Source organism: Sardina pilchardus, chromosome 2 (genome assembly GCF_963854185.1).
Source record: "Sardina pilchardus chromosome 2, fSarPil1.1, whole genome shotgun sequence".
In the NCBI taxonomy this organism is placed as follows: Eukaryota; Metazoa; Chordata; class Actinopteri; order Clupeiformes; family Clupeidae; genus Sardina; species Sardina pilchardus.
Window position 1 is genome coordinate 13,034,299 of NC_084995.1, and position 24,218 is coordinate 13,058,516.

At 45.3% G+C, this 24,218-nt stretch overlaps 1 protein-coding gene and 3 non-coding genes across 4 annotated transcripts in view; 1 reads left to right on the forward strand and 3 right to left on the reverse strand.

The window, feature by feature from the left end:
• Positions 1-347: 347 nt before the first annotated feature.
• The window catches only part of scn12aa (sodium channel, voltage gated, type XII, alpha a), a 55,853-nt gene continuing 31,982 nt past the window's right edge, over positions 348-24,218 (forward strand). The window contains exons 1-7 of the mRNA XM_062551098.1: positions 348-611; positions 4,590-4,708; positions 8,430-8,507; positions 11,284-11,412; positions 14,280-14,371; positions 14,944-15,186; positions 15,779-15,842. Of these exons, the coding sequence (XP_062407082.1) occupies positions 348-611; positions 4,590-4,708; positions 8,430-8,507; positions 11,284-11,412; positions 14,280-14,371; positions 14,944-15,186; positions 15,779-15,842 (989 nt within the window). The remainder of the gene's footprint in view (positions 612-4,589; positions 4,709-8,429; positions 8,508-11,283; positions 11,413-14,279; positions 14,372-14,943; positions 15,187-15,778; positions 15,843-24,218) is intronic.
• On the reverse strand, positions 21,310-21,442 carry LOC134075749 (U8 small nucleolar RNA). The gene has a single exon (XR_009938469.1). It is a non-coding gene; the product is annotated as a U8 small nucleolar RNA (small nucleolar RNA).
• LOC134075747 (U8 small nucleolar RNA) lies at positions 21,918-22,050 on the reverse strand. The gene has a single exon (XR_009938468.1). It is a non-coding gene; the product is annotated as a U8 small nucleolar RNA (small nucleolar RNA).
• Positions 22,890-23,022, reverse strand: LOC134075745 (U8 small nucleolar RNA). The gene has a single exon (XR_009938466.1). It is a non-coding gene; the product is annotated as a U8 small nucleolar RNA (small nucleolar RNA).

A 24,218-nucleotide genomic window follows, 5' to 3' on the forward strand; every position in this document is an offset into this window, starting at 1 on the left:
AGTTTCTTTTTGACTGATAAAGGTACAATTCTAACTCTGATAACTCATGATAATCAACTTTATATTAATATTGTAAAGAAATGAAATAATGAAAGGAAAAATAAATAAAGGGATAAATGCTAAATGCTACTAAAAGGACAGTAATAGCTTCAGCAATAGTGCTGTAGAAATAGCTAACTCCCTCTCTCTGACTCCCTCTCTAACTCTCTCTCTCTCTCTCTCTCTTTCTGACTCTTTCTCTCTCTCTCTAACACTCTCTCTCTAACTCTAACTCTCTCTTTCTCTCCCTCGTGTGTCCAGCTGTGAGTAGCCCAAGGCCCGCCAGCGGCGGCTAACAGGATGAGAAGATGGCGGCCGTGCTCCTACCGTCGGGACAGGAGAGCCTGCGACGCTTCACGCGCGAGTCCCTGGCCGCAATCGAGCAGCGGGTCCGGCAGGAGCAGGCCAAGCGTGCCAAGGACTACCAGGAGGACCTGGGCGATGTCGAGGCCCCCAAGCCCCGCGCCGACCTGGAGGCTGGCAAGGGCCTGCCCCGCATCTTCGGAGACATCCCCACGGGGCTGGTGGGGGCGCCCCTGGAGGATATCGACCCCTACTACAAGAACCAGAGGGTGAGTGTGTGTCTGTGTGTGTGTGTGTGTGTGTGTGTAACATATCGACCCCTACTACAAGAACCAGAGGGTGAGTGTGTGTGTGTGTGTGTGTGTGTGTGTGTGTGTAGGATATCGACCCCTACTACAAGAACCAGTGGGTGAGTGTGTGTGTGTGTGTGTAGGATATCGACCCCTTCTACAAGAACCAGAGGGTGAGTGTGTGTGTGTGTGTGTGTGTGTGTGTGTAGGATATCGACCCCTACTACAAGAACCAGAGGGTGAGTGTGTGTCTGTGTGTGTGTCTGTGTGTGTGTGTGTGTGTGTGTGTGTGTGTGTGTGTGTGTGTGTGTGTAGGATATCGACCCCTACTACAAGAACCAGAGGGTGAGTGTGTGTATGTGTGTGTGTGTGTGTCTGTGTGTGTGTATAGGATATCGACCCCTACTACAAGAACCAGTGGGTGAGTGTGTGTGTGTTTGTGTGTGTGTGGAGGATATCGACCCCTACTACAAGAACCAGAGGGTGAGTGTGTGTGTGTGTGTGTGTGTATGTGTGTGGAGGATATCGACTCCTTCTAATCTACAAGCACCAGAGGGTGAGTGTGTGTGTGTGTGTGTGGGGGGGGTGTGTGCTACAAGAATCAGAGGGTGTGTAAAACTGGTTGTGAGACTGAGGGAATCCACGAGCCAGTGTGTGTATGCAGTGTTTGTGTTTACATGTGTGCCTCAGGTTACAGTTGTGAAACAGTGTGACTGAAAACCTTATAATAAGAGCCAGTTGACCTTCCGCTGTGACCAGTCATCAGAAAGGCCGACTAACAGCGGCTCAAGCCCAGGACGGCTAGCTGACACAGCTGTTGTTGTGTGGTTTGGAATAAGCCCTTTAATGATAGATCAATCCGGGGCCGGTAGTTTTGTGATTGCACCCTTGTTGTGGGGGCATGTAGGATCTGGCAGTCCGAGGCTGGCAAATGGTGATCTGGGAGAGGGCACTTAGGTCAGAGAGACTGGGTCTGGCCTCTGCTGCAATTGGATTACAGAATTTAGATTTACAGAGAAAAAGAGAAAGGAAAAGAGAGAGGGAGAGAGGAAGATGGAGGGAGAAAGAGAATGAGGAAAAGAAAGAGTAAGTGAAAGAAAGGAAGAAAGAAAGATGCTGTAGTTGTCACAGCCCTCTAAACCGTCAGCTTAAGGACAACTAAAGGATTGGGAGGGGGGCATTTGCGCGCGTGTGTGTGTGTGTGTGCATGTGTATTGGAGTGTCTGTTTTGCTGCATGTAAGTGGTTCTGGACAGGAAGAGAGGAAGGGAGGGAGGTGGGGGGCAGGAGGGATTAACCAAAGACAAAATAAATATTTAAATAAATGACACAATCTGTTCTGCTGGAGGTCCTGCTTGTCGCTCTGCCTCGGAAACACTGAAGCGGCTGGCTTCATTTGTGTGTGTGTTTGTGTGTGTGCGAGACAGTGAGGGAGTGAGTTTTTGAATGTGTGTGTGTGTGTGTGTGTGTGTGTGTGTGTGTGTGTGTTTGTGTGTGTGTGTGTGTATGTATGTATCAATGCATGTATGTATGAATATGTGTGTACAATTCTATGCACACGAGTGTTCATTATTATTAGAGTTTTCCTCAGTCACTTTGTCATATTTTTTGTGCGTTTCTCAAAACAATTAGTACAAATAGCAAAACAACATGGATTACCTGCAAAAGCCAGTCTCTTGCTCAAAATCCTTAGTTCATCACTCAAAAGTAAATATCTGTGTCAATGAACATGTCACTCCCATCAGAATGACAAGTCCATGTGTCATTGTGTACTGTACGGATAAGACAGTCAAATCACTTAGTCACTCTGGAGGGATGTTCTGAAGTAAAAGTGTTGATGACAATTACAGTTTTTATCAGTCGCTTTGGTACATTTCTCTAATCATCCTTAACATTTGTAAAAGAGTAAGTGCATTTCACAAAACATTTCATACAAATAGCAAATCACCATGGATTACCAAAAGCCAGTCATTTTGTCAATACAGTTTGCTGTGGTTGCTTTTCAGTTGCTTTTGTGGTTTTCTCACATCACTATTAACATTAGCACATCAGTTAGTGCATTTCTCAAAACAATTAGTGCAAACTGCAAACCCTATGGATAACCTGCAAAAGCACGTCACTTGCGCAAAATGAATAGTCCATTCCTCAAAAGCAAGTATTCATGTCAACGAAACTTTGTCATCCAAATGTGAACATAGGACAATCTCCTGAGGGGAAACTGTACATGCAGTGCTGTAGGACTTACAGTGCAGTCTTCCTACACCTCCTGTTCCTATCTTTTGGGCCACAAAAGCTCATCCACATCACAATGACATTATATATGACAACTTATTCAACCATTTTGCACGTAAAGACATATGCTATGAGCTAATGCCTAAATGTCGTGGGGGAGGGGGTGTGAGACTATTCAACAGAGACCCATTATACAGTTTTTCTGGATTGCTTTGACCTGTTTAAAGAAAAAACAGCAGAGCAGAAGACACCTCATGTAAATAATGTGTTAACCCTTACTCACTGGATTAACACAATTATCCCACCCTTTTGCAGAACAGTTACAGTAACACATGTCATTCAAGCAGTCCAAACTCCATTGTTTTAGCTATATGGTAGCCTAACCAAACAGAAACCATCTGTTCCCAACTATTAGAAACTACCTACATCAGTATGAAATCACTGAAGCACCTGTGACACTCCTTCACACAAATGCTGAATTAGCAATCAGTCTGCAGGCTTTAAAAAGTGCAGTGTCTGTGTTGTTAAACTATATGTAATACATTTTTTTGAAAACAAAAGTTGAGTTGAGTTGACTGCTGCCTCAAAGCAACCAATAAAAACTTATATTTTGATCAACATGACATAAGCAATTGATAATGTAGAAAAAACAGCCGAGTGTGTGTATGGATCATTTGTATGGATGTACCAAAGCATTTGCAACTTGTTCAAAGAAATGAAAAAACATATTTTTTGATGTGCACAAGTGACGCAATTATGTAAAGATTGAACAGGTAGTTTTGAGAATTCCAATTCTGATATGGGAAATGTACCAAAGCAACTGAGAAAAACTGTAAGTTTTGTTCTGACAGCATCTGACTGCATGTGTGTGTCTGTGTGTCTGTTTGTTTGTGCGTGCGTGTATGTGTGTGTGTGTGTGTCTGTGTGTTTGTCACATGACTTAATGTGACATGTTGACATGCTTTAGTGTGAAGTTTGGATGCCGTGCTTGCCAACTGTTCACCATGTGTGAACGTGTGCAGCTCGGCCCTTGGGATCCAGAGCTCCAGCCATGCTGCGTGTGTGTGTGTGTGTGTGTGTGTGTGTGTGTGTGTGTGTGTGTGTGTGTGTGTGTGTGTGTGTGTGTGTGTGTGTGTGTGTGTGTGTGGCTTGTGTCAGTGCAACAAGGTGCAGACCCATCTCTGTAGGCTGTAGTGGGATCTGCAGAGGGCTTTTCAAATGTGTCGCTTCTCTGAAGGGCCCATTCACTTCTGCCTCAGACTCTGAGTACAGGGAGCAGTGTTTGACATGTGTGGCTGCTGATGGACTGGATGTGGATGTGGGTCATGTGATGAATTGTTTTTCATGTTTGATGTTGAAAAGTAAGAAGCCCCGCAGTCTATGACTGAGTCTGTGGTCAGTCCGTGTGTGTGCATATTATGTTTGTGTGCGTGAGGTGATTGGTTATGGGGGGAGGGGGGGTAGATTTTGGTATGTTGATATTGAGATCGTTCTCAGTGAGCAGTAAAACTTTTTACTCATCTATATATTGATTGGCTAGGTTTATGTTATTTACAATCATTGTGTTTGTGTAGTCTGTTTATCCATCTATATCTATCTATCTACTGTATCTATCTATCTATCTATCTATCTGCATGTCTGTCTGTCTGTCTGTCTGTCTGTTTTAGGATGATTTGTGCTAAATAATGAGCTCTCTCTCTCTCTCTCTCTCTCTCTCTCTCTGCAGACCTTTATAGTGCTGAATAAAGGGAAAGCCATCTTCAGATTCAGTGCCACGTCAGCTCTCTACATCTTCAGCCCCTTTCACCTCATCAGACGGCTCTCCATACACGTCCTCACACACTCATATCCTTTCTGTCCAGCCAGACTGACACAATGCTCCCTCTCCCTAAGTGTGTGTGTGTGTGTGTGTGTGTGTGTGTGTGTGTGTGTGTGTGTGTGTGTGTGTGTGTGTGTGTGTGTGTGTGTGTGTGTGTGTGTGTGTGTGTGTGTGTGTGTGTGTGTGTGTGTGTTGTGTATGTGTGGGTGTCTCATGTGTATATGTGAAGAGCGTGTAATGTGTGTATGTGTGTGGCGGGTTAAAGTCTATTAGTTGTAGGAAGGGATTTTATGATGTAATGTTTGATAATATTCTCCCTTACATAATAAGGAAAATGGAATCACTGTGGTCAACATTAGATTGGCTCTCATCAATGGGTTGTACATTTTTTCTGATTTACTTTCTCTCTTTAATGGAACACTATGAACTAAAGTTTAGACACACACTTACTGCATCACTGGGGGTAACATTTACATTGGGGGGTAATTATGCTCTTCAGCGCTCCCTAGTGGCCATGTGCCTGTCTACACTGTATTAAACATAACTACAGTAACACTATATGCGCACTCCTGCTATCATAGGCACCTTTCGTCAGGATGTGTCCAGCTGCCTCAGGATGTGACATCATGTTTGACATGCCAGTAGTGTTACCATGGCATTGTCAACATGTTTGAGCAGATGTTGCTACAGTAAGAGAAAGCACTGAGCTGAATATTTTGCCTGGACTGTGTCTACAATTAAAAACAAGCAGACATGTTGTAAAGTTATTCAGTCATTTGCAAAGCTCTCAGCCTGTTTAGGAGCGGGCCCACAGACTCCTGGGTCCCCTGCCAGAGTCTCTTTAGATCAGTGAGGCCTGGGCCTTGATCCGTGCGTATGCCATACAATAAACCAATTCAGGCCTGTTAAGCAGAGTCCATAGGAGGGCGTTGGCTCTTTGGTGCTGCCCTTTCGGAGAGGGTTTGTGTGTGCTGTTCTTTGGCCGGCATCGCGCTCCAAATCCCCCCATATCCCAGCTAATCCCTCCAATCAAATAAGAGCAAGGAGATTTCACATCATGTGACCACTGCCTGTTAGCTCGCAGCCAGCCTGCCTGCTGCTGGACATGGGCCTGAAGGACTCTCGCTCTTAGTGTGTGCGTGTGTGTGTGTGTGTGTGTGTGTGTGTGTGTGTTTGGGGGGGGGGGGGGGGGGATAAGGGAGAGGAAGACAAAATAAGAGGGTGTGTGTGCGGGGGGCAGAACTAGTGTAATGCACTGGATCACTGTTCATCAAAGCCCAGAGAATCAGACCAGAGATTTGCCCTAGAGTTTTCAGCATTCCCTGAGTTTCATAAGACCACACATATTCATCTCAACAGCGGATGCTAGGATAGCTAATTCAGCTAAAAGATGTAGACACTAGTCTGCTGCCATCTTTGAAACAGAAGCACAGTGGGCAGTGCAATTTATCCCAGGGAAGTAAGTGATAGCATGCTGGCCCAAACATCTCACCCTTTAACGGGTGAAACCAGACACCAGAGGACAGCACTAACTAGAGGAGAGATAACCACCAGTCCAAACATGACATCTATCTGCATGTCTGTCTGTCAATGAGTTTCTATCTTTGATATTATATTCTAATGTTGTGCACTCCATGTTCTGGTGTGAGTCCATGATGTGGTGTGTTCTAGTGTGTGAGTCCATGATGTGTGTTCTGGTGTGAGTCCATGATGTGTGTGTGTTCTAGTGTGTGAGTCCATGATGTGTGTTCTGGTGTGAGTCCATGATGTGTGTGTGTTCTGGTGTGAGTCCATGATGTGTGTTCTAGTGTGTGAGTCCATGATGTGTGTGTGTTCTGGTGTGAGTCCATGATGTGTGTTCTAGTGTGAGTCCATGATGTGTGTTCTAGTGTGTGAGTCCATGATGTGTGTGTGTTCTGGTGTGAGTCCATGATGTGTGTTCTAGTGTGAGTCCATGATGTGTGTTCTAGTGTGTGAGTCCATGATGTGGTGTGTTCTGGTGTGAGTCCATGATGTGTGTGTGTTCTGGTGTGAGTCCATGATGTGTGTTCTGTTGTGAGTTCATGATGTGGTGTGTTCTGGTGTGAGTCCATGATGTGTGTTCTAGTGTGTGAGTCCATGATGTGTGTTCTGGTGTGAGTCCATGATGTGTGTTCTAGTGTGTGAGTCCATGATGTGTGTTCTGGTGTGAGTCCATGATGTGTGTTCTAGTGTGTGAGTCCATGATGTGTGTTCTGGTGTGAGTCCATGATGTGTGTTCTAGTGTGTGAGTCCATGATGTGGTGTGTTCTGGTGTGAGTCCATGATGTGTGTGTGTGCTGGTGTGAGTCCATGATGTGTGTTCTGTTGTGAGTCCATGATGTGTGTGTGTTCTGGTGTGAGTCCATGATGTGTGTGTGTTCTGGTGTGAGTCCATGATGTGTGTTCTGTTGTGAGTCCATGATGTGTGTTCTGTTGTGAGTCCATGATGTGTGTTCTGTTGTGAGTCCATGATGTGTGTTCTGGTGTGAGTCCATGATGTGTGTTCTGTTGTGAGTCCATGATGTGTGTTCTAGTGTGTGAGTCCATGATGTGTGTTCTGTTGTGAGTCCATGATGTGTGTTCTGTTGTGAGTCCATGATGTGTGTTCTGGTGTGAGTCCATGATGTGTGTTCTAGTGTGTGAGTCCATGATGTGTGTTCTGTTGTGAGTCCATGATGTGGTGTGTTCTGGTGTGAGTCCATGATGTGTGTATGTTCTGGTGTGAGTCCATGATGTGTGTGTGTTCTGGTGTGAGTCCATGATGTGGTGTGTTCTGGTGTGAGTCCATGATGTGGTGTGTTCTGGTGTGAGTCCATGATGTGTGTGTGTTCTGGTGTGAGTCCATGATGTGTGTTCTGTTGTGAGTCCATGATGTGTGTGTGTTCTGGTGTGAGTCCATGATGTGGTGTGTTCTGGTGTGAGTCCATGATGTGTGTTCTGTTGTGAGTCCATGATGTGGTGTGTTCTGGTGTGAGTCCATGATGTGTGTGTGTTCTGGTGTGAGTCCATGATGTGTGTGTGTTCTGGTGTGAGTCCATGATGTGTGTGTGTTCTGGTGTGAGTCCATGATGTGTGTGTGTTCTGGTGTGAGTCCATGATGTGTGTGTGTTCTGGTGTGAGTCCATGATGTGTGTTCTGGTGTGAGTCCATGATGTGTGTGTGTTCTGGTGTGAGTCCATGATGTGTGTTCTGGTGTGAGTCCATGATGTGTGTGTGTTCTGTTGTGAGTCCATGATGTGTGTGTGTTCTGGTGTGAGTCCATGATGTGTGTTCTGGTGTGAGTCCATGATGTGTGTGTGTTCTGGTGTGAGTCCATGATGTGTGTTCTGGTGTGAGTCCATGATGTGTGTGTGTTCTGGTGTGAGTCCATGATGTGTGTTCTGGTGTGAGTCCATGATGTGTGTTCTGGTGTGAGTCCATGATGTGTGTGTGTTCTGGTGTGAGTCCATGATGTGTGTTCTGGTGTGAGTCCATGATGTGGTGTGTTCTGGTGTGAGTCCATGATGTGGTGTGTTCTGGTGTGAGTCCATGATGTGTGTGTGTTCTGGTGTGAGTCCATGATGTGTGTGTGTTCTGGTGTGAGTCCATGATGTGTGTTCTGGTGTGAGTCCATGATGTGTGTGTGTTCTGGTGTGAGTCCATGATGTGTGTGTGTTCTGGTGTGAGTCCATGATGTGTGTGTGTTCTGGTGTTGGAGTCCTTAACCTGCACCACATTGTTTAGCTTGTTCATCATGTTCACCATCCTGACCAACTGCTGCTTCATGGCCATGTCCGACCCACCCCACTGGACCAAGTACCTCGAGTGAGTAGACATGTGCAACACACACACACACACACACACACACACACACACACACACACACACACACACACACCCACACACACACACACACACACACACACACACACACACACACACACACACACACACACACACACACACACACACACACACACACACACACACACACACACACACACACACACACACACACACACACACACTTTCTTCTGATCCAGGAACAGTTGACTAGTCAGATAGTCAGTCTCACATCTGAAACAAATTACTTGCCTATATTTCAGTTTACATGTAATGGCTTGCCATTGTTTAGTACATGGATACATGTTTTGAATTTGTATTCAAGGTGTATGGCGTCTGAATGAATAGATCAATCAAACTCAAATTCATATCGGAATCCGTTCGGCTGCCGTCCCGTTCTCATCATGCAGTGCCAGCTAACCCTGAGGATGAAGTATCAGAGTTAGAGAAGGACTGTGTCCAATGCAATCACTGCTCTAATCCAGGTTCTCCAGTCCAGACTGGGAAGGAAAGCCCAGTCTTGGGTGTGCAAGCACCATGCTCTGACTGTGAGCGATGGGAAGGTACTGTGTTGTGAGTATGACTCTCACACCGTCGACCACCGTCTCCTCTGCATCCGGAATGTGACATGCCACATGGGAGTGGAATTAGAGCTCTGTGTGATGTCTTCCTGATGTCGCCTATTTCATTAAAGGGGTTTTGTAGACCAGGAGGGAGATAGAAAGAAAGACAGAAAGAAAGAAATATAGATAGATAGATAGATAGAAATATAGAAAGATAGAAAGATACAGATATAGATAGTTATATACGTAGAAAGATAATTAAACAAGTAGAAAGATTAAAAGATAGATAGATAGATATACTGTATTGATAGATGGAGAGATAAGAGTAAGGCAGAGAGAGATAGATAGAGAGATAGAGAGGGAGAGAGATACAAAGAGAGAGTGAGACAGAGTAAAAGTGTGTGTGAGAGAGAGAGAGAGAGAGAGAGAGAGAGAGAGCATTGTACCTAAAGCTCTCTGGCTCTCCTCTGCAGTGTGTTAAATCCCTTATCAAGCATTATTTAACCTGTGCCCATTTCAAGGCTCTTTGCTGTATTGACCGGCTTACTGGAGACCAACTTTGGCTTCCTAACACATGTCTGCCTGCTTTCCGTATTGAATGCACCATGACCCAGATTTTTAGCAGATTGTCTCAACCAAATTGGATAACACAGTTGCCTTGCAGTAGACATGAATGGCTGGTCAACTACTCACCTTTAATGAAAGATGAATGCTGTGCTGTGTGGGGAATAACGGGCAGACGTCCACGACCACGCGGTTGTTTCATGGCTAACCTATCCATCTCTAATGAGAAAAGACGCATGCATACTGTATATGCTCATGAATGCTCACGCACGCATGAAGATGTAATCACACCACGTACAGTAAGGACCATTGCCATTGCCGCCTCACTAACTGGGCTGCCATGCTCATCAGAATCACACACATTTACTTTGGCTTTGACTATTTGACACATTTACTTTGGCTTTTGACTATTTGAAGTAAGCTCAGTATTTATTGCACTATACTGTAATAGTCATATTTGAAGAGTTCAGATGCAAAACCCTCTAAACAACACCGCCATCAAAAATGAGGTAACAGTGGTGAGTGAATGCTCTCCACACATACTGTAGTATATGTTAATCAATCAATAATCTCGCTTCAAAACCTGCTATGTATCACTCTCTTCCTGGTCAGAAATATTTATTTGTAGTCAAAAACCTATAGGAGTCTTATAAAAAAGGCTCTTTTAAAAGAAATGTGGTCAGACAGATTTAGAGGGTTTTGCATTTGATCTCTTCATATGTTGTATCTGTCATCAGGGCTCTACTCCAGACAGTCTCTAACAGGCTACAGGTTGAAAACAAAGGGGCAATTGCTCTGTCGCTAGTTTGGAGTTTAACACGGTCACGGTTTTAAACTCCAACTCCCAACTCAAACTCCAGTTTAAAACTGTGATAAACTGCAAACTAGCGACACAGCAATTGCCCCAGCAGGTCCAGGTTTCATGTTTATGTCAAGGGTGTTTCCTGCCAATGTCCAAAAGTGATAACTAGCCCAGCCATGCCATCTTGTTGCAGCTGTTGATCTGCTGATTACACGTCACCTCTCTATCCCTCCTCGGATCATGCTCTACCAGCCCCCCTCTCCTCTCCCCCCTCTCCTCTCCTCCCCTCTCTCTCACCCACTCTCACCCTTCCCTCTCTCACCCCCTCCTTTTCACCCTCTCATCCCCCTCCCTCACCCCCTCTCTTTCACCCCTCTGCTCTCTCTCACCGTCTCTTACCCTCACTCTCTTTTACCCTCTCTCAACCCCTCTCTTTCTCTATCTCACCCTCTTTCTCTCCCTCACCCTCTGTCTCTCTCTTCTCACCCTCTCTGTCTCATGCCCCCACTCCATCTCTCTCACCCTCTCCCCCAATTCAATTCAATTCAATTGAGCTTTGGGATGAGATAAGAGAAAACACTTTGCCAAAGCATTTCTAATTATATACTGTAAGTAGTTAGTCATAGTCTCTCCACCTCCTCCTTTCTCTGTCCTTCTTTCTCTCTCTCTCTCTCTCCCTCTCCCTCCCTTAGGTACGCGTATGACAAGTATCTATGTGTGTGTGTGTGTGTGTGTTTCTCATATTTACCCCTGTTTCTCTCTCTCTCTCTCTCTCTCTCTCTCTCTCTCTCTCTCTCTCTCTCTCTCTCTCACGGTGTCCCGCACTCAGGTACACATTCACAGGTATCTACACGTTTGAGTCCCTGATTAAGATCCTGGCGCGGGGCTTTTGTGTGGGCCCCTTCACCTTCCTCAGGGATCCCTGGAACTGGCTGGACTTCAGTGTCATCAGCATGGCGTGAGTAGCATGGACACACACACTGGACACGCACACACACCAGCACACACACTAGACAAACACACACACCAGCACACACACTGACACACACACTGGACACACACACACCAGCACACACACCAGCACTCACACCAGCACACACTCAGTGGGGACGCAGGGAGTCATTTCATATAAATTAGATTTGATTTCATTGATTGCACAACATCCCTGGTGCAGAGTAATTGAAAAAAAAAAAAAACATGAAACCAGAGCAAGGGTCCAATCCCTGACAGGACAGTCTGTGGTGTGCTCTAGAGATGAGAACTCAGAACTATCCAGCTGCTGTCCGTGGTGCTGAAACTGCAGATGTGTCTTCTAGAGAGGAGAACTCCCGGCTGCTGTCCGTGGTGCTGAAACCGCAGCGGTGTGTTTGCTGAAGTTTACAGACACTGAGCTGTGTCGTCCCTTTGGCCTGCTGTGTCCCCAGACTGCCTTTCCTTGGCAGCTCTGTGTGTAACATGAGGCTGTATTCTCACAGGGAGACTATTCTCACCTGGTACTTCAGTACAAGGAACTGCAAGGTGCTTGGCTTATCCAAATATAACTTCATGAGTAATCACTGATCCCCCAAGGAACACTGGGTCAAGTGTGTGTGGTTTGTAAAGTGGCGTGTTCTTGTGAGATCAGTGCCTACACCTGAGATTACCTGGATGAGGCCCAGGTCTGTATGGAGCTGAGGCAAGATATGTAATTGCTGTCCATGGTGCTGAAGCCTCCTCTGGGAGCCATTAGTGTAACGGTGCTCACAAACACTTGCGCTGAATGCAGTACTGGAGAGGCATCTCGTTCACTTTACATGGGCTTATGTCATCCATTGCTGAAGTGTATTGCTGTTCCATTGCTCTTGTCGCCTCTGCCAAAAAGTTGAGAAATTTTCAACTTTTGCTGCACCAACCAGGGGGTCAGGATTTGACTGATTAGCTTCGCCGATTAGCAAGGCACTTCCTCGTCGCCATTTTCCAGAAAACATCATGTCTGGTGCCATTTCTCCTCATGCTGATCGGTGGCTGTGCCACTCTCAGCTCATGCACGAGCTTAGTGTGGGCACGAGCTCTCCTTCTGTACCTTACGTCAATCAGTAACCTGGCACTTAATTGGCTAAGTAAAATGGCGCTGGAAACAAGCCCCTTGATACGCCATGTTGAAGCCTGAAAAAATCGTTCAATTTTGGCAATTTTCACTAGCCTAGCATTCCCATTGAAATTAATCGGGGCGGGACTTGTTCACTTTCTCCAGTTCTTATAATACCTCCATGGCACCAACGGACAGCAACACAATTGGCACCAGTCAATCAAATTATGGTCAGCAAAACCCACCGGCATGCAGTTACGCAGTGCAAGCATTTGAGAGTAGGTTTAACCTGAGGCTGTGAGATTCACCTGAGGGGGCTGCATAGTGCTGCTCTTTCACTGCTGGGTAAAGCCACTGAGACGCCAATCGCTTGCCGTTCGTTGCGTGTCTGGCCTCATAATTTGCCGGCGGGGCAGCCGATCCAAAACAAACAGAAAAAAAAACAGAGAGAGAGAGAGAGAGAGAGCGAGCGTGTGTGCTTGCGCTTTCAGGTCGCAACTGTAATTTTATTTTTTGAATATGGCAGTGAAGTCTGGATAATGCTAAGCCTCTGGGGAAGAGCCAGAGTTTGGCCTCCACACACAGACCTGCACGGAGGCACACCGCGGGAGCACAGAGGGCACAACTCAGAACTGTCCAGTTGCTGTCCGTGGTGCTGAAACTGCAGAGGTGTCTTCTAGAGATGAGAACTCCCAGCTGCCCCGCTGCTGTCCGTGGTGCTGAAACCGCAGAGGTGTGTTCTAGAGATGAGAACTCCCAGCTGCCCCGCTGCTATCCGTGGTGCTGAAACTGCAGAGGTGTCTTCTAGAGATGAGAACTCCCAGCTGCCCCGCTGCTATCCGTGGTGCTGAAACTGCAGAGGTGTCTTCTAGAGATGAGAACTCCCAGTTGTTGTCCATGGTGCTGAAACCGCAGAGGTGTCTTCTGGAGATGACAACTCCCAGCTGCCCCGCTGCTGTCCGTGGTGCTGAAACTGCAAAGGTGTGTTTGCTGAAGCTTACAGACACTGAGCTGAGGCACACCGTGGGAGCACAGAGGCCACTCAGCTCAGAGGGACGTGTGTCCGCCGCTCCAGCTGCTTGCCGACCCCCATGCAGCCTTCGGCTCTCCTGTCCTGTCCACCTGTCTGGGGATCTGAGACACTGACATAAGACATTTGCGTGAAATTTTACTGTAATTGAATTTACCTGAGTGAAATTTACTCAAATTGAAAATGTTTTTCATTTAGTTTTTTTTTCACAACTGTTGTCAAGTGACAGTATCTATCTCCATGCCACAGTAATGTTTTGAGATGAATCAACGCAGCAGGTCCTGCCCATGGCAGGGAAGATACAGACACACAGTGCACACTCTGCTGTGTGCTGGGGTCGTTTCACCACCTCGACTGGGCATGTATTTCTGTGAACCGAATGCTGTGATGTCCATTATCCCTTACTAAACTAGTTGTATTCTAGTTTTGAGGAAAACATGTTTAGCTCTGGAAAAATGAAGTGTACAGTCAGCTAAATAAACTTCTCTGACTTTGCTGTCAGACCCATTTTAGTATTTCAGTATTCAAGCTGTCATTGTCCAAGTGGCTTTTGTGCATTTATGTTTTTGTTTATATTCAAGTCATTCCACTTTTTTGACAATTCAGCAAAATAAATAATTTCATGGTGCAAGCATTAAAACTAACCATGCCAGCTTTCAACACTGCCATTCTAACAGCATGTGTGCTCTCCCCTCCTCCTCCTCCTCTTCCTCCCTGCCTTTGACAGGTATCTTACAGAGTTTGTGGACCTGGGCAATGTCTCTGCACTACGGACGTTTAGAGTTCTCAGAGCCCTCAAAACAATATCAGTCATACCAGGTACAATCACTTCAGCTCACCCATGATGTGCTTTGATTGAAAAAAACAGTACAGTAGCTATACATTAAGCATAGCTTCCATATATTCAGCATAGCTTCAAATATTACAACATGCTGTACATACTGTAGCTTGCACTTATACTGTAAGTAGCTGCATGCTATATTAGTTCTGCCATTCAGGTAGGCAGTTCTGCTAGAGGCAGTTCTGTGGTATGCATGAGAGGCTCTAACTCCCTTTGGATGTGTGAGTTGTTAAACCCTCTGGATTTCAATTGGGGCCTAAAGACTGTTTGTGTTTGTGTTTGTGTGTGTGCGTGCATGTGTGTACATGTGTTTGTGTGTGTGCACATTTGTGTGTGTGTGTGTGTGTGTGTGTGTGTGTGTGTGTGTGTGTGTGTGTGTGTGCATATGTGTGTGTGTGTGTGTGTGTGTGTGTGTGTGTGTGTGTGCGTGTGTGTGCATATGTGTGTGTGTGTGTGTGTGTGTGTGTGTGTGTGTGTGTGTGTGCATATGTGTGTGTGTGTGTGTGTGTGTGTGTGTGTGTGTGTGTGTGTGTGTGCGTGTGTTGTGCAGGCCTGAAGACCATCGTGGGCGCGCTGATCCAGTCGGTGAAGAAGCTGGCGGACGTGATGATCCTCACCATGTTCTGCCTGAGCGTCTTCGCTCTGATTGGCCTGCAGCTCTTCATGGGCATGCTGCGGCAGAAGTGCGTGCGCAGCACCGCCCACTGCGTCAACGCGTCCTACAACGCCAACGACATGTTCGTCTGCAACAACAAGACCTGGCAGTCCATGGCCGACTTCACCCTGAACGAGGGTACGCTCACCCAACAACACCAAGCGCCCCTCGGAACATTACACAGCCCCAAACACCACTTGAGACGCTATAATGTTATATCTAGCAAACACAGAATTCAGCACAGCACCAAACGCTGCTTGAGCTGCTATAATGTTACACCTAGCAAACACAGAATTCAGCAACAGCCCCAAACACCACTTGAGACGCTATTATGTTACACCTAGCAAACACAGAATTCAGCAACAGCCCCAAACACCACTTGAGACGCTATAATGTTATATCTAGCAAACACAGAATTCAGCACAGCACCAAACGCTGCTTGAGCTGCTATAATGTTACATCTAGCAAACACAGAATTCAGCACAGCACCAAACGCTGCTTGAGAAGCTAATGTTACATCTATCAATGCAAAATTCAGCACAGCACCAAACGCCACTCTAGAGGCTAGATTTAGCAATGAATTCACCACAGCACCAAATGCTACTTGAGACGCTAACACACAGCTGTACCATATTATATTATACTTGCATTATATTAAGTTATGATATGTTGTGTATATGAATATGTGGTTATTTATCATTTTTTTCTTCATGTTTCCCTTCATCTCTAGACAACTATTACAAGATAGAAGGAGCGAAGGATGCCTTAATATGTGGATATGGAAACGATGCGGGGTGAGTGCATTCGTGTTTCTGTCTGTTGTCATATCACCACAAAGTGGGCCCACTGTCAATTGGCCTTTACCAATGCTAAGGTCTGCACCACCCTCAGTAGCTCAAATCTGAAGATGAATCATTTTTCTTCCATTGTTGTGTACTGTAGGTCACAGGGCATAATCAAACAATCAAAAGAATGTCTATATGGGAGCCTGGAAGGGCAAGGGCTTTGAGAATGAAGGACTTGATGAAGCTTTGACGTGTATTTTCAGCGTCAGTTCTGGGTAATTCGATCATTATAGTGCTCTGGAAAACCCCAGTGCCGGTGCTAGTTCACATGAGGCTTACCCCACTGTACTCACAGACGCCATGACGTGGGTCATGTGAGGAGGAGGAGGAGGAGGAGGAGGAAGAGGGATGATGAGGGACACAGGACATGTCTGATATCCCTGATGGTGTACCTGGTGTACCTGTCAGCCTCTCTCTGTTTCTCGAGGTCACCGAGCACTACCGTAGCTTGAGTTGTTCATGTCATGTAAGTCCCATGCTAAGGAGACAGATCAGTACTGGGACTGCTGGGTGACCTGCCACCCAGAGGCGGTGTAAGCCTCAGAGAGACAGGGCTGCAGGCCACATCCTACTGGCATACTCCCCCCCTCACTGCACCGGGGGGAAGAGGGGCTCAGGCCCACACAGCTGGCAGCTGGAGGTCCCTTTGGCATACGGGGGGAGTTCTACAGGGATTTCTCCCTTTTCACTGGAGCAGCTGTGAGGGTTTTTAGTACAGCCACACACACACACATACACACACACACACACACACACACACACACGCACACACACACACACACACACACACACACACACACACACAGACACACACACAGACACACACACACACATGCTGTGCTACAGTCTGTAGGTATCCTCATGATATCACAGAGGGACACACTGACTTTTCTCTTCATTGACTAGAATCTCTAAGAATATGAATCTCCTGGTCACTAAGCTAGCTTTTGTGGAACAGTTTAGTTTGCTCTAGATCTGCTCTTCTTTTGAGATGTATGTGATTGTCACATCGGAAATCGAAAATCAAACCTGAACACCCTCCTGTTCTGATTTATTGCATTGCTTGTATTGCATCATTGTGTATGTGTGTGTGTGTGTGTGTGTGTGTGTGTGTGTGTGTGTGTGTGTGTGTGTGTGTTACTGTGCGTGCGTGCACATGTATACGTGCATGTGTGTGTGTGAGTGAGTGTGTGTGTGTATGTGTGTGTGTGTGTGTGCGTGTGTGTATTTGTGAAAGTGCAGTGTGTTTCTCTTACCAAATGTAGCTGCAGTGCTCCTAGGCTGGGACCCGTCCCGGTCTCTTCCCTAATCCTGCAAATCCATGTGCTTTTCAAACAAGCGCCCAGAGATGATGTTTGCATCGCCACCACTAGTTCAAGGATTTTATTGAACTAAGTACCCATCTGTGTTAATTTTAAATCCCGGCCCGCTCCGGCTGGATAGATTATCCTTCTTACTGTATATGTGTTTCATTTTTGACCAGAAAAATAAGAGAAAGCGCAAACTATGGCGGAGAGGAGAGAGCACTGTAAAGGAGGACATTTGGATGTGTGCCAAGTCACTCAGGGCCTTCACCATTAGGATATTTGCCCATAGCCCTGTTGGCTGTTTACTTTATACTGTAAAATAACGCATACTTTCCAAAAAGTTTTCGCAGTAACGACAACTATTTGTTCTATATTTGACGATGCATGCACCATACACCCATTCATTTGGTAATGATTTAGCACAATGTAATAATTGAAAAGCAAAGTTGTGTCTTAGAGTGAACTTTAACATGTGCTGGTGGGTAGATGCAGTTATATATTGGTGAATGCTGGTAAATTGAATATGATCAGGGTAACCATAGTGGAGAAAGCCATCGGGAAAAATAGATTTACTGACTCTTTAGGTTAGTATGTAATTGGTCAAGCAACAATGATGAGTACACTTATAGCTGTCTCATAGTTTAGCCATCTTCCCAACTGATGGCAATTCAATGTTCTGGAGTATTCTATCTGATATTAGGATCACTTGACTTGATGCAGATCTTACTAGATGTGATTGCTGGGTTAAACGCAACGCATACTGCTGGTTATAAAAGCTGGCGGCCAGAGGAACATATCACCATGTCACATGACCTTGAAATATCGTGAAAGTCTGCGCCTGCACCCAGTCCTTGCAGTTGTTTTTCCACAGACTGCACGAGTTGAAACCCAAACTCATGATGTCAGTTCAAAGATGTTATAGGGCCCTTTGGAAGGAATCTCCCCATGACAACTATGACAGGTTTCTCATTCTCCTTCCTAATGTTGGAATGTGCAAAAATGAACAGAAATCGAAGGGATTCTTATATGCGATTTCTGCAACATTGGTAGGCTAGCCTGCTGAAAATGTTTGGATATTCTGCTATTGTATGCTGTTGGTTAGATAGATAGGCACACATACACGGACAAGATTTGATATTGAATTGATGTACATCATAGCCATTTATTTTGTCAGACATCATGCTCATTTTAATGAGTAAGAATGAAAGTTATATTATGTTGTATTTATTGCACACAAAATTCTCCCGCGAGTCATGTCGGGACAAGCTTCCGTCCATTCTAGCTCCTCCCGGCTAGAATGTCAAGCTCATGTTGACGCAGGAAGTCAGCCACAGTTTATCTTGAATGGGCCTATTGACAGATGCCTTTTGTTTAGCTTAAATTGACAGAATGAATAAACAAATCAAAGTTATTAGTTTTCTCAAATACTTTGAGTGAGTTTGTTTGGGTTTGCAGTGTGGTGCTTATTGAATTGACATTACTGGAGTACTATTCTGCTATACAGCCTAACGGTTGTTATTAAAGTAGCTTCTGAGAGGAAATTAAAATGTAACTTGTGACGTTATAAATGTGGAGTACGCTTTAGGGCCCGGAGACAGCGAGGGAAAAGACGTGGCGTTACATAAGGCAGAGGGGCCTCTGGGAAATAGTTCTGTGCACTCAATAGCAATGCGTCAACTTTGCTGTCGTTAATCTTTTCCAATATTGCCCAAACAGACAGACGCTTAATCTCAACGGGAGAGATCTGCTGATTCACAGGGCTCTGTGATTGTAGTGTGTGTGTGTGTGGGGGGGGGGGGATGTGGATAACTGGAGAGAGAGTCTAGCAATTTAAAAGCTTTACTGTTTCAGATGTTGGGAGCTCTTTCACACACACGTTTGTGCCAGAAGTCTCTGTGGAGCTGTAAGGCAGTTTAATCTGGCACACACATTTCTGCCGCATGTCTGCGTGAAGCGGAGAAATGCAGTGGGCCGGTTGCTGTGCCTTCATCTGGCGGACACAGAATCTTATTTGTAAGACGTGAGAATGTCTGCCTCTCTCCCGCACGGAGGAGAGGATTCCCCTCAGTTGAGTTTTTTATCCATTCCAGTATAAGCTCTTTCTGGGTTGGTTAATGGCCGTAACGGAACAATGACCGTAATCTTAATCTTTTTGTCTCTCTCTCTCTGTCTGCCTGTCTTGCGCTCTAAATCTCTCCATTTCTCATTGTCTGTTTGCCTCTTTTTTTCTTTCTTTCTCTCTCAGAATCTTTCTATCCCTTTTCCTTTCTTTCTTCCTCTCTCTCTGTATCTCTCCATCCTTTCTTCCTCTCTCTCTCACTATGTCTCTTTACATTCCTCCCTCCATCAAAAACACAGTCGTATTCACTTCCTACATGTCTATTGCTCTATTGGGGGGGGGGGGGTGGTCATGACATGAACATCTGCTCAGCGTTGAGGTCACCATACAGCTGTGCCGGTGTGTCCACAACTCTGGTAGACTGTGAGCTCCTCTATGGGTGCCGACAAGCAGGTCCAAAAACGTGGACATGACAGTGTGTGCATGTACTGTATGCGAGTGTGTGTGAGAGCCTGCATGTGTGTGTGTGTGTGTGTGTGTGTGTGTGTGTGTGTGCATGTGTGTGTGACTGTGGGGGGAGTAGTGGTCACTTCTCACAGACGAAGCTTTAATCTTCCCCAAGCCACATTTCCACTCTGTACTGTAATCCTCCCAACAAGTTGACAATGAGAGAGCCAAATGAACAATGGAGGGAAATGCGCACACACACACACACACACACACACACACACACACACAAATCGTACATGCACACGCAAACGCAAACGCACACACACACACGTACGCGCAAACGCACATGCACACTCATGCCCTAAATTGGAGACAGAACCAAGAGAACAACAGAGTGACGTGATGTAAACAATCCCCACCCACCCAGCCACCCATCAAAGCCGGCGTCCATTGCGTTACGCAGATGCAGTTAGTGCACACACAGACACCCATATGCCGTTTCTCTCCTCAGAGTTTATTGGTCTCCCCCTCCTCACACACGCACACACACACACACAAACACACACACACACACACTTTTCACCAGCCAGAGGACGAAGCGTCCCATCCAGCAGGATGTTTAGAGGTCAAGGGGAAGCCACAGAGGTCAGGCAGCAGATTGGGTATGGTGTGAGAGGAAGTCGCGTCCTGTTGCATCATGCCACTGTATTCTTACACAATATTGCGCAGCATCTTCATGGTAATCCCGAGGTGTCGGAGATCAGCGGCCCACGTGACGCCCTGCGCCAGGCTGGATGGGTGACCACCAGCGCCGGGCGGGCAGTATATGACCGCTCATTGCACCGATCAGAACCTAACTAAGATTAGAACGGCAACTAATGCTAAGGAGATTACTATTTCAGTAAAGCCCGAATAGATCAATTCTTTAGAACGTTGTAGAAATTGATTGGTGTGTAGCAGACGCTCATATGCAAAGCGACATAGATTCACCACGGTGGGTTCAAGAATCGACCCGGGGCCAACTGATGGCTTATGGTCCTAACATTTTCTCACAGTCCTAACACTTCTAAAACGCAGCTCACCTAACATGGATCATCATGCACTTCCCTTGTGCTACCATTATCTTCTTTGATTACACTTTGACTGGAAGGCTTACTTGAAATTCGGCACACCCATCCTCCGGTCGTAGCATTTATTGTTGTAGTATTAATTGTTACCGAAGTTCTCCCCAGAATTTAACTTGCATGTTGTTCCTCATTGTTGTGATAAAAGTGTTGGTTAAATTAATTAATGTAAAGGTAAATTAGCCTTGTGCTTTTCACCTACTTCGACAGCACGCTTTCATGTGCTGATGCGGTTAATTGACAGCGCACGCTTCCATCATTGTCAAGGGTGTAGTGGTTTGCACGTTTTCTCAAAGCAATTTAAAATATTGTAGCATTTCCTCCCGTTGACTATTTCCACTTTGAAAGTTGGTGAAATTATCTGAAATACAGTTGAGCTGTGGTGCTTTAACACCCAAAATCCTAAATCTAATACTTTTGACTTCTGCATCAGCCACTATGCATTTGGTCACAAATGCTATTAAACCAAAATCATAGTCAGAATGGCTTCCTGAAGGTGTTGCAGACCTTCTAGAAGGGACGAGATTAATCAGCATCTCATCCATGTCCATTCATCATGTTCTGAAGCTCCCTTAGAGAGCAACAGGTAAGGATGTACCTCACTGATGTAGAGAGGAAAGGAGAGAGGAATCACTACAGCACTGGGGCAAAGACTGCTCAGTCATGGTGGGAGAACGTTAAAGCTCCAATTGCATATGATTGCTCCAGGAACCAATGTGTATTCATTGCAAAAAAAATTGTCAGTTTTTTCCAGTTAGATTTCCTTTGTATGAGCTTTTGAAGGGCAGCATGCCTTACATTTGCATTTAGTCCAACCTGTCACTCATCAACCAATCACCAACGTCGTTGCAATCAAGCTAAGCTCATACAGAAGTATTGATGCCAGTCATAGCCATTGATGTTCTCTTATATTAGTGTAATTGTCTTTTTAGTAAAAGTTTCATAAGTAAGACTTAAAAGAAAACTTTGAGCTTGAAACTTTAAAGGTTTAAACTTCAAAGGGGAAAGTTGCGTTTGTTTAGAACATAAAGATTTGAGACATTATCTCAAACAACAGCAAACCCAACAGTAAATGCTGCGCATAGTCAGAATGGCTTCCTGAAGGTGTTGCAGACCTTTTAGAAAGGAAGAGATTAATCAGCATCTCATTCATCTCCATTCATCATGTTCTGAAGCTCCCATAGAGAACAACAGGTAAGGATGTACCTCACTGATGTAAAGGGGATAGGAGAGAGGAATCACTAGAGCACTGGGGCAAAGACTGCTCAGCCATGGTGGGAGAATGTTAAAGCTCAAATTGTATTCACAAATATTTACATGTGATTGGTCTATACAACAGTGAGTATTCATTACAGCACCCAAAATTAAGCTGATCTTTAAGCTGAATATTGTCCAATTAGTAGCCTTTGAACACGCTTCTGAAGCTTGAGCTTATTGGCATATATGCTGCCTTCATGCCACATCAGACATTCAGAGATTCCAACCTCTGATATAGGAAAGATTACTTGAACGCAAAGTCGGGTCAGATTTTTTTGCTCGAAGGCTGACGTGGAGCTCTTGTACCCCGAGGTACCCGACTTGACGTCACTATCATATTCTTTAACCATGGTGGCCTCCCTTGCAACAACACAAGAGGTGAATCTCACTCTCATTGCAAATAGGCAAGGTAATTTATCACTAAATTAATAGCCTACTACAGATAGGAACACTCGCCCCAAGATATTTTCCTTCTTTCTCAACCATAAAGAGCAGTTCTAATAGCTTATTGATGCATTTCCTGTACTTGTTTTCCAAGTTGATTTGAAGAACGCACTTTTTTCAGAGGTTGGGAGTTTTGAAGTCGGCTCCTCCGAGTTCATGGTTGGCGTAAAGGATAGTCCAACATCTCACTCATCACAAACGGTTGTTGTAATCAAGCTTAGCATGTAAATGAGGACTAACATACAACAAAAGTTAGAAGGTTTAAGCTTTACTGAAAAGTGGTATTAACAGTAAAATAAATATACAGGCTGAAAAATGTAGATACTAATTATCTTACTGTTAGATCAGTACATCAATCAGAATGGCTTCCTGAAGGTGTTGCAGACCTTCTAGAAGGGAAGAGATTAATCAGCATCTCATTCATCTCCACTCATCATGTTCTGAAGCTCCCATGGAGAGCAACAGGTAAGGATGTACCTCACTGATGTGGAGGGGATAGGAGAGAGGAATCACTGCATCTCTGGGGCAAAGTTGCTCAGCCATGGTGGGAGAATGGGACACAGCTTTGCCATCATCAGTCTTAAAACCTTTTGCACTGTTATGTTGTTTTGTACAGTATGTTGTCGAGCTAAGAGGCGTGTAAAGACATACATCAGGCTTTTACTGTAGGTGTGGAGTGACAGGGTTCCTCTGAGGTGTGTTTTCTCTTGTCAGGTGTGTGTGTTCAACCCAGGATTTGGAGGGTTAGCTTCCACCAGTTAGCATCATGGTCAGGTGTCACCATCTTCAAAAACGGTCAATGGACTAAACGCCACGGAACATTCTCAGCCAGCTTTATATAACACAAGATATTGTTCCAATCCGGCTGGCACTCCACCAGAAATATATTGCTGCCTGAAGCGTCTTCTGTGACTAATAGTCAATTAGCTGCCATATTATTGGTGGACACTAGAGTATGTACTATTGTTGTCTATGTGGATTGGTAGTTTCCAAGATGGGACGATCAGCCACGAACAATGGCAACCTATAAGGTGGCACCTAATAGACCTCTGAAGTTCGCCTACAAAAAGGGTCCAAAGCTGCCATCTTTGATGATCCAAAGATGGTGGCTTTTTTGTAGGCGAACTTCATTGGTCTATTGGCTTTGTGAAAATTTGGCTGCCAGTGAGCACATGTCGAGGGCCATTTTTAAAGATGGTGGGTAGTCAATTACTGTAAGGATAATTTTGGCTGAAGTAGCATGCCTAGTATGAGGCGAGAGAAAGGCCCTCAGAGATTAATATTGACAGTCTCCACAACAAAATACCTCTGGGATTCTGCTGTAGAAACTTTGAGTGCTTGTGTTCCCTTGTAAAAGAGAGATGAGAGAGAGAGAGATCGGTGATAAAGAGGGAGCAAGGTTAGGATGGAGAGAAAAAGGAGGATATGTTAGGAGGGAGTGCGGGAGCAACATTAGAATGGAGGGAGAGAGAAAGTGAGAGAATGTTAGGGTAGAGGGGGAGAGAATAAGGTTAGGATAGGAGGAGGTGGAGAAGAGGGAGTGACGTTGAGAGGGAGTGAGGTTAGGAGGGGGAGAGAGAGAAGAGGGAGTGATCCACAGATGTGCTCAGAACAGAGCTCTTGCGTCCAGCTGTTTTCCAGGCCATTACTAAATTATCTCTCTATCAGATTGACATGAATGTTA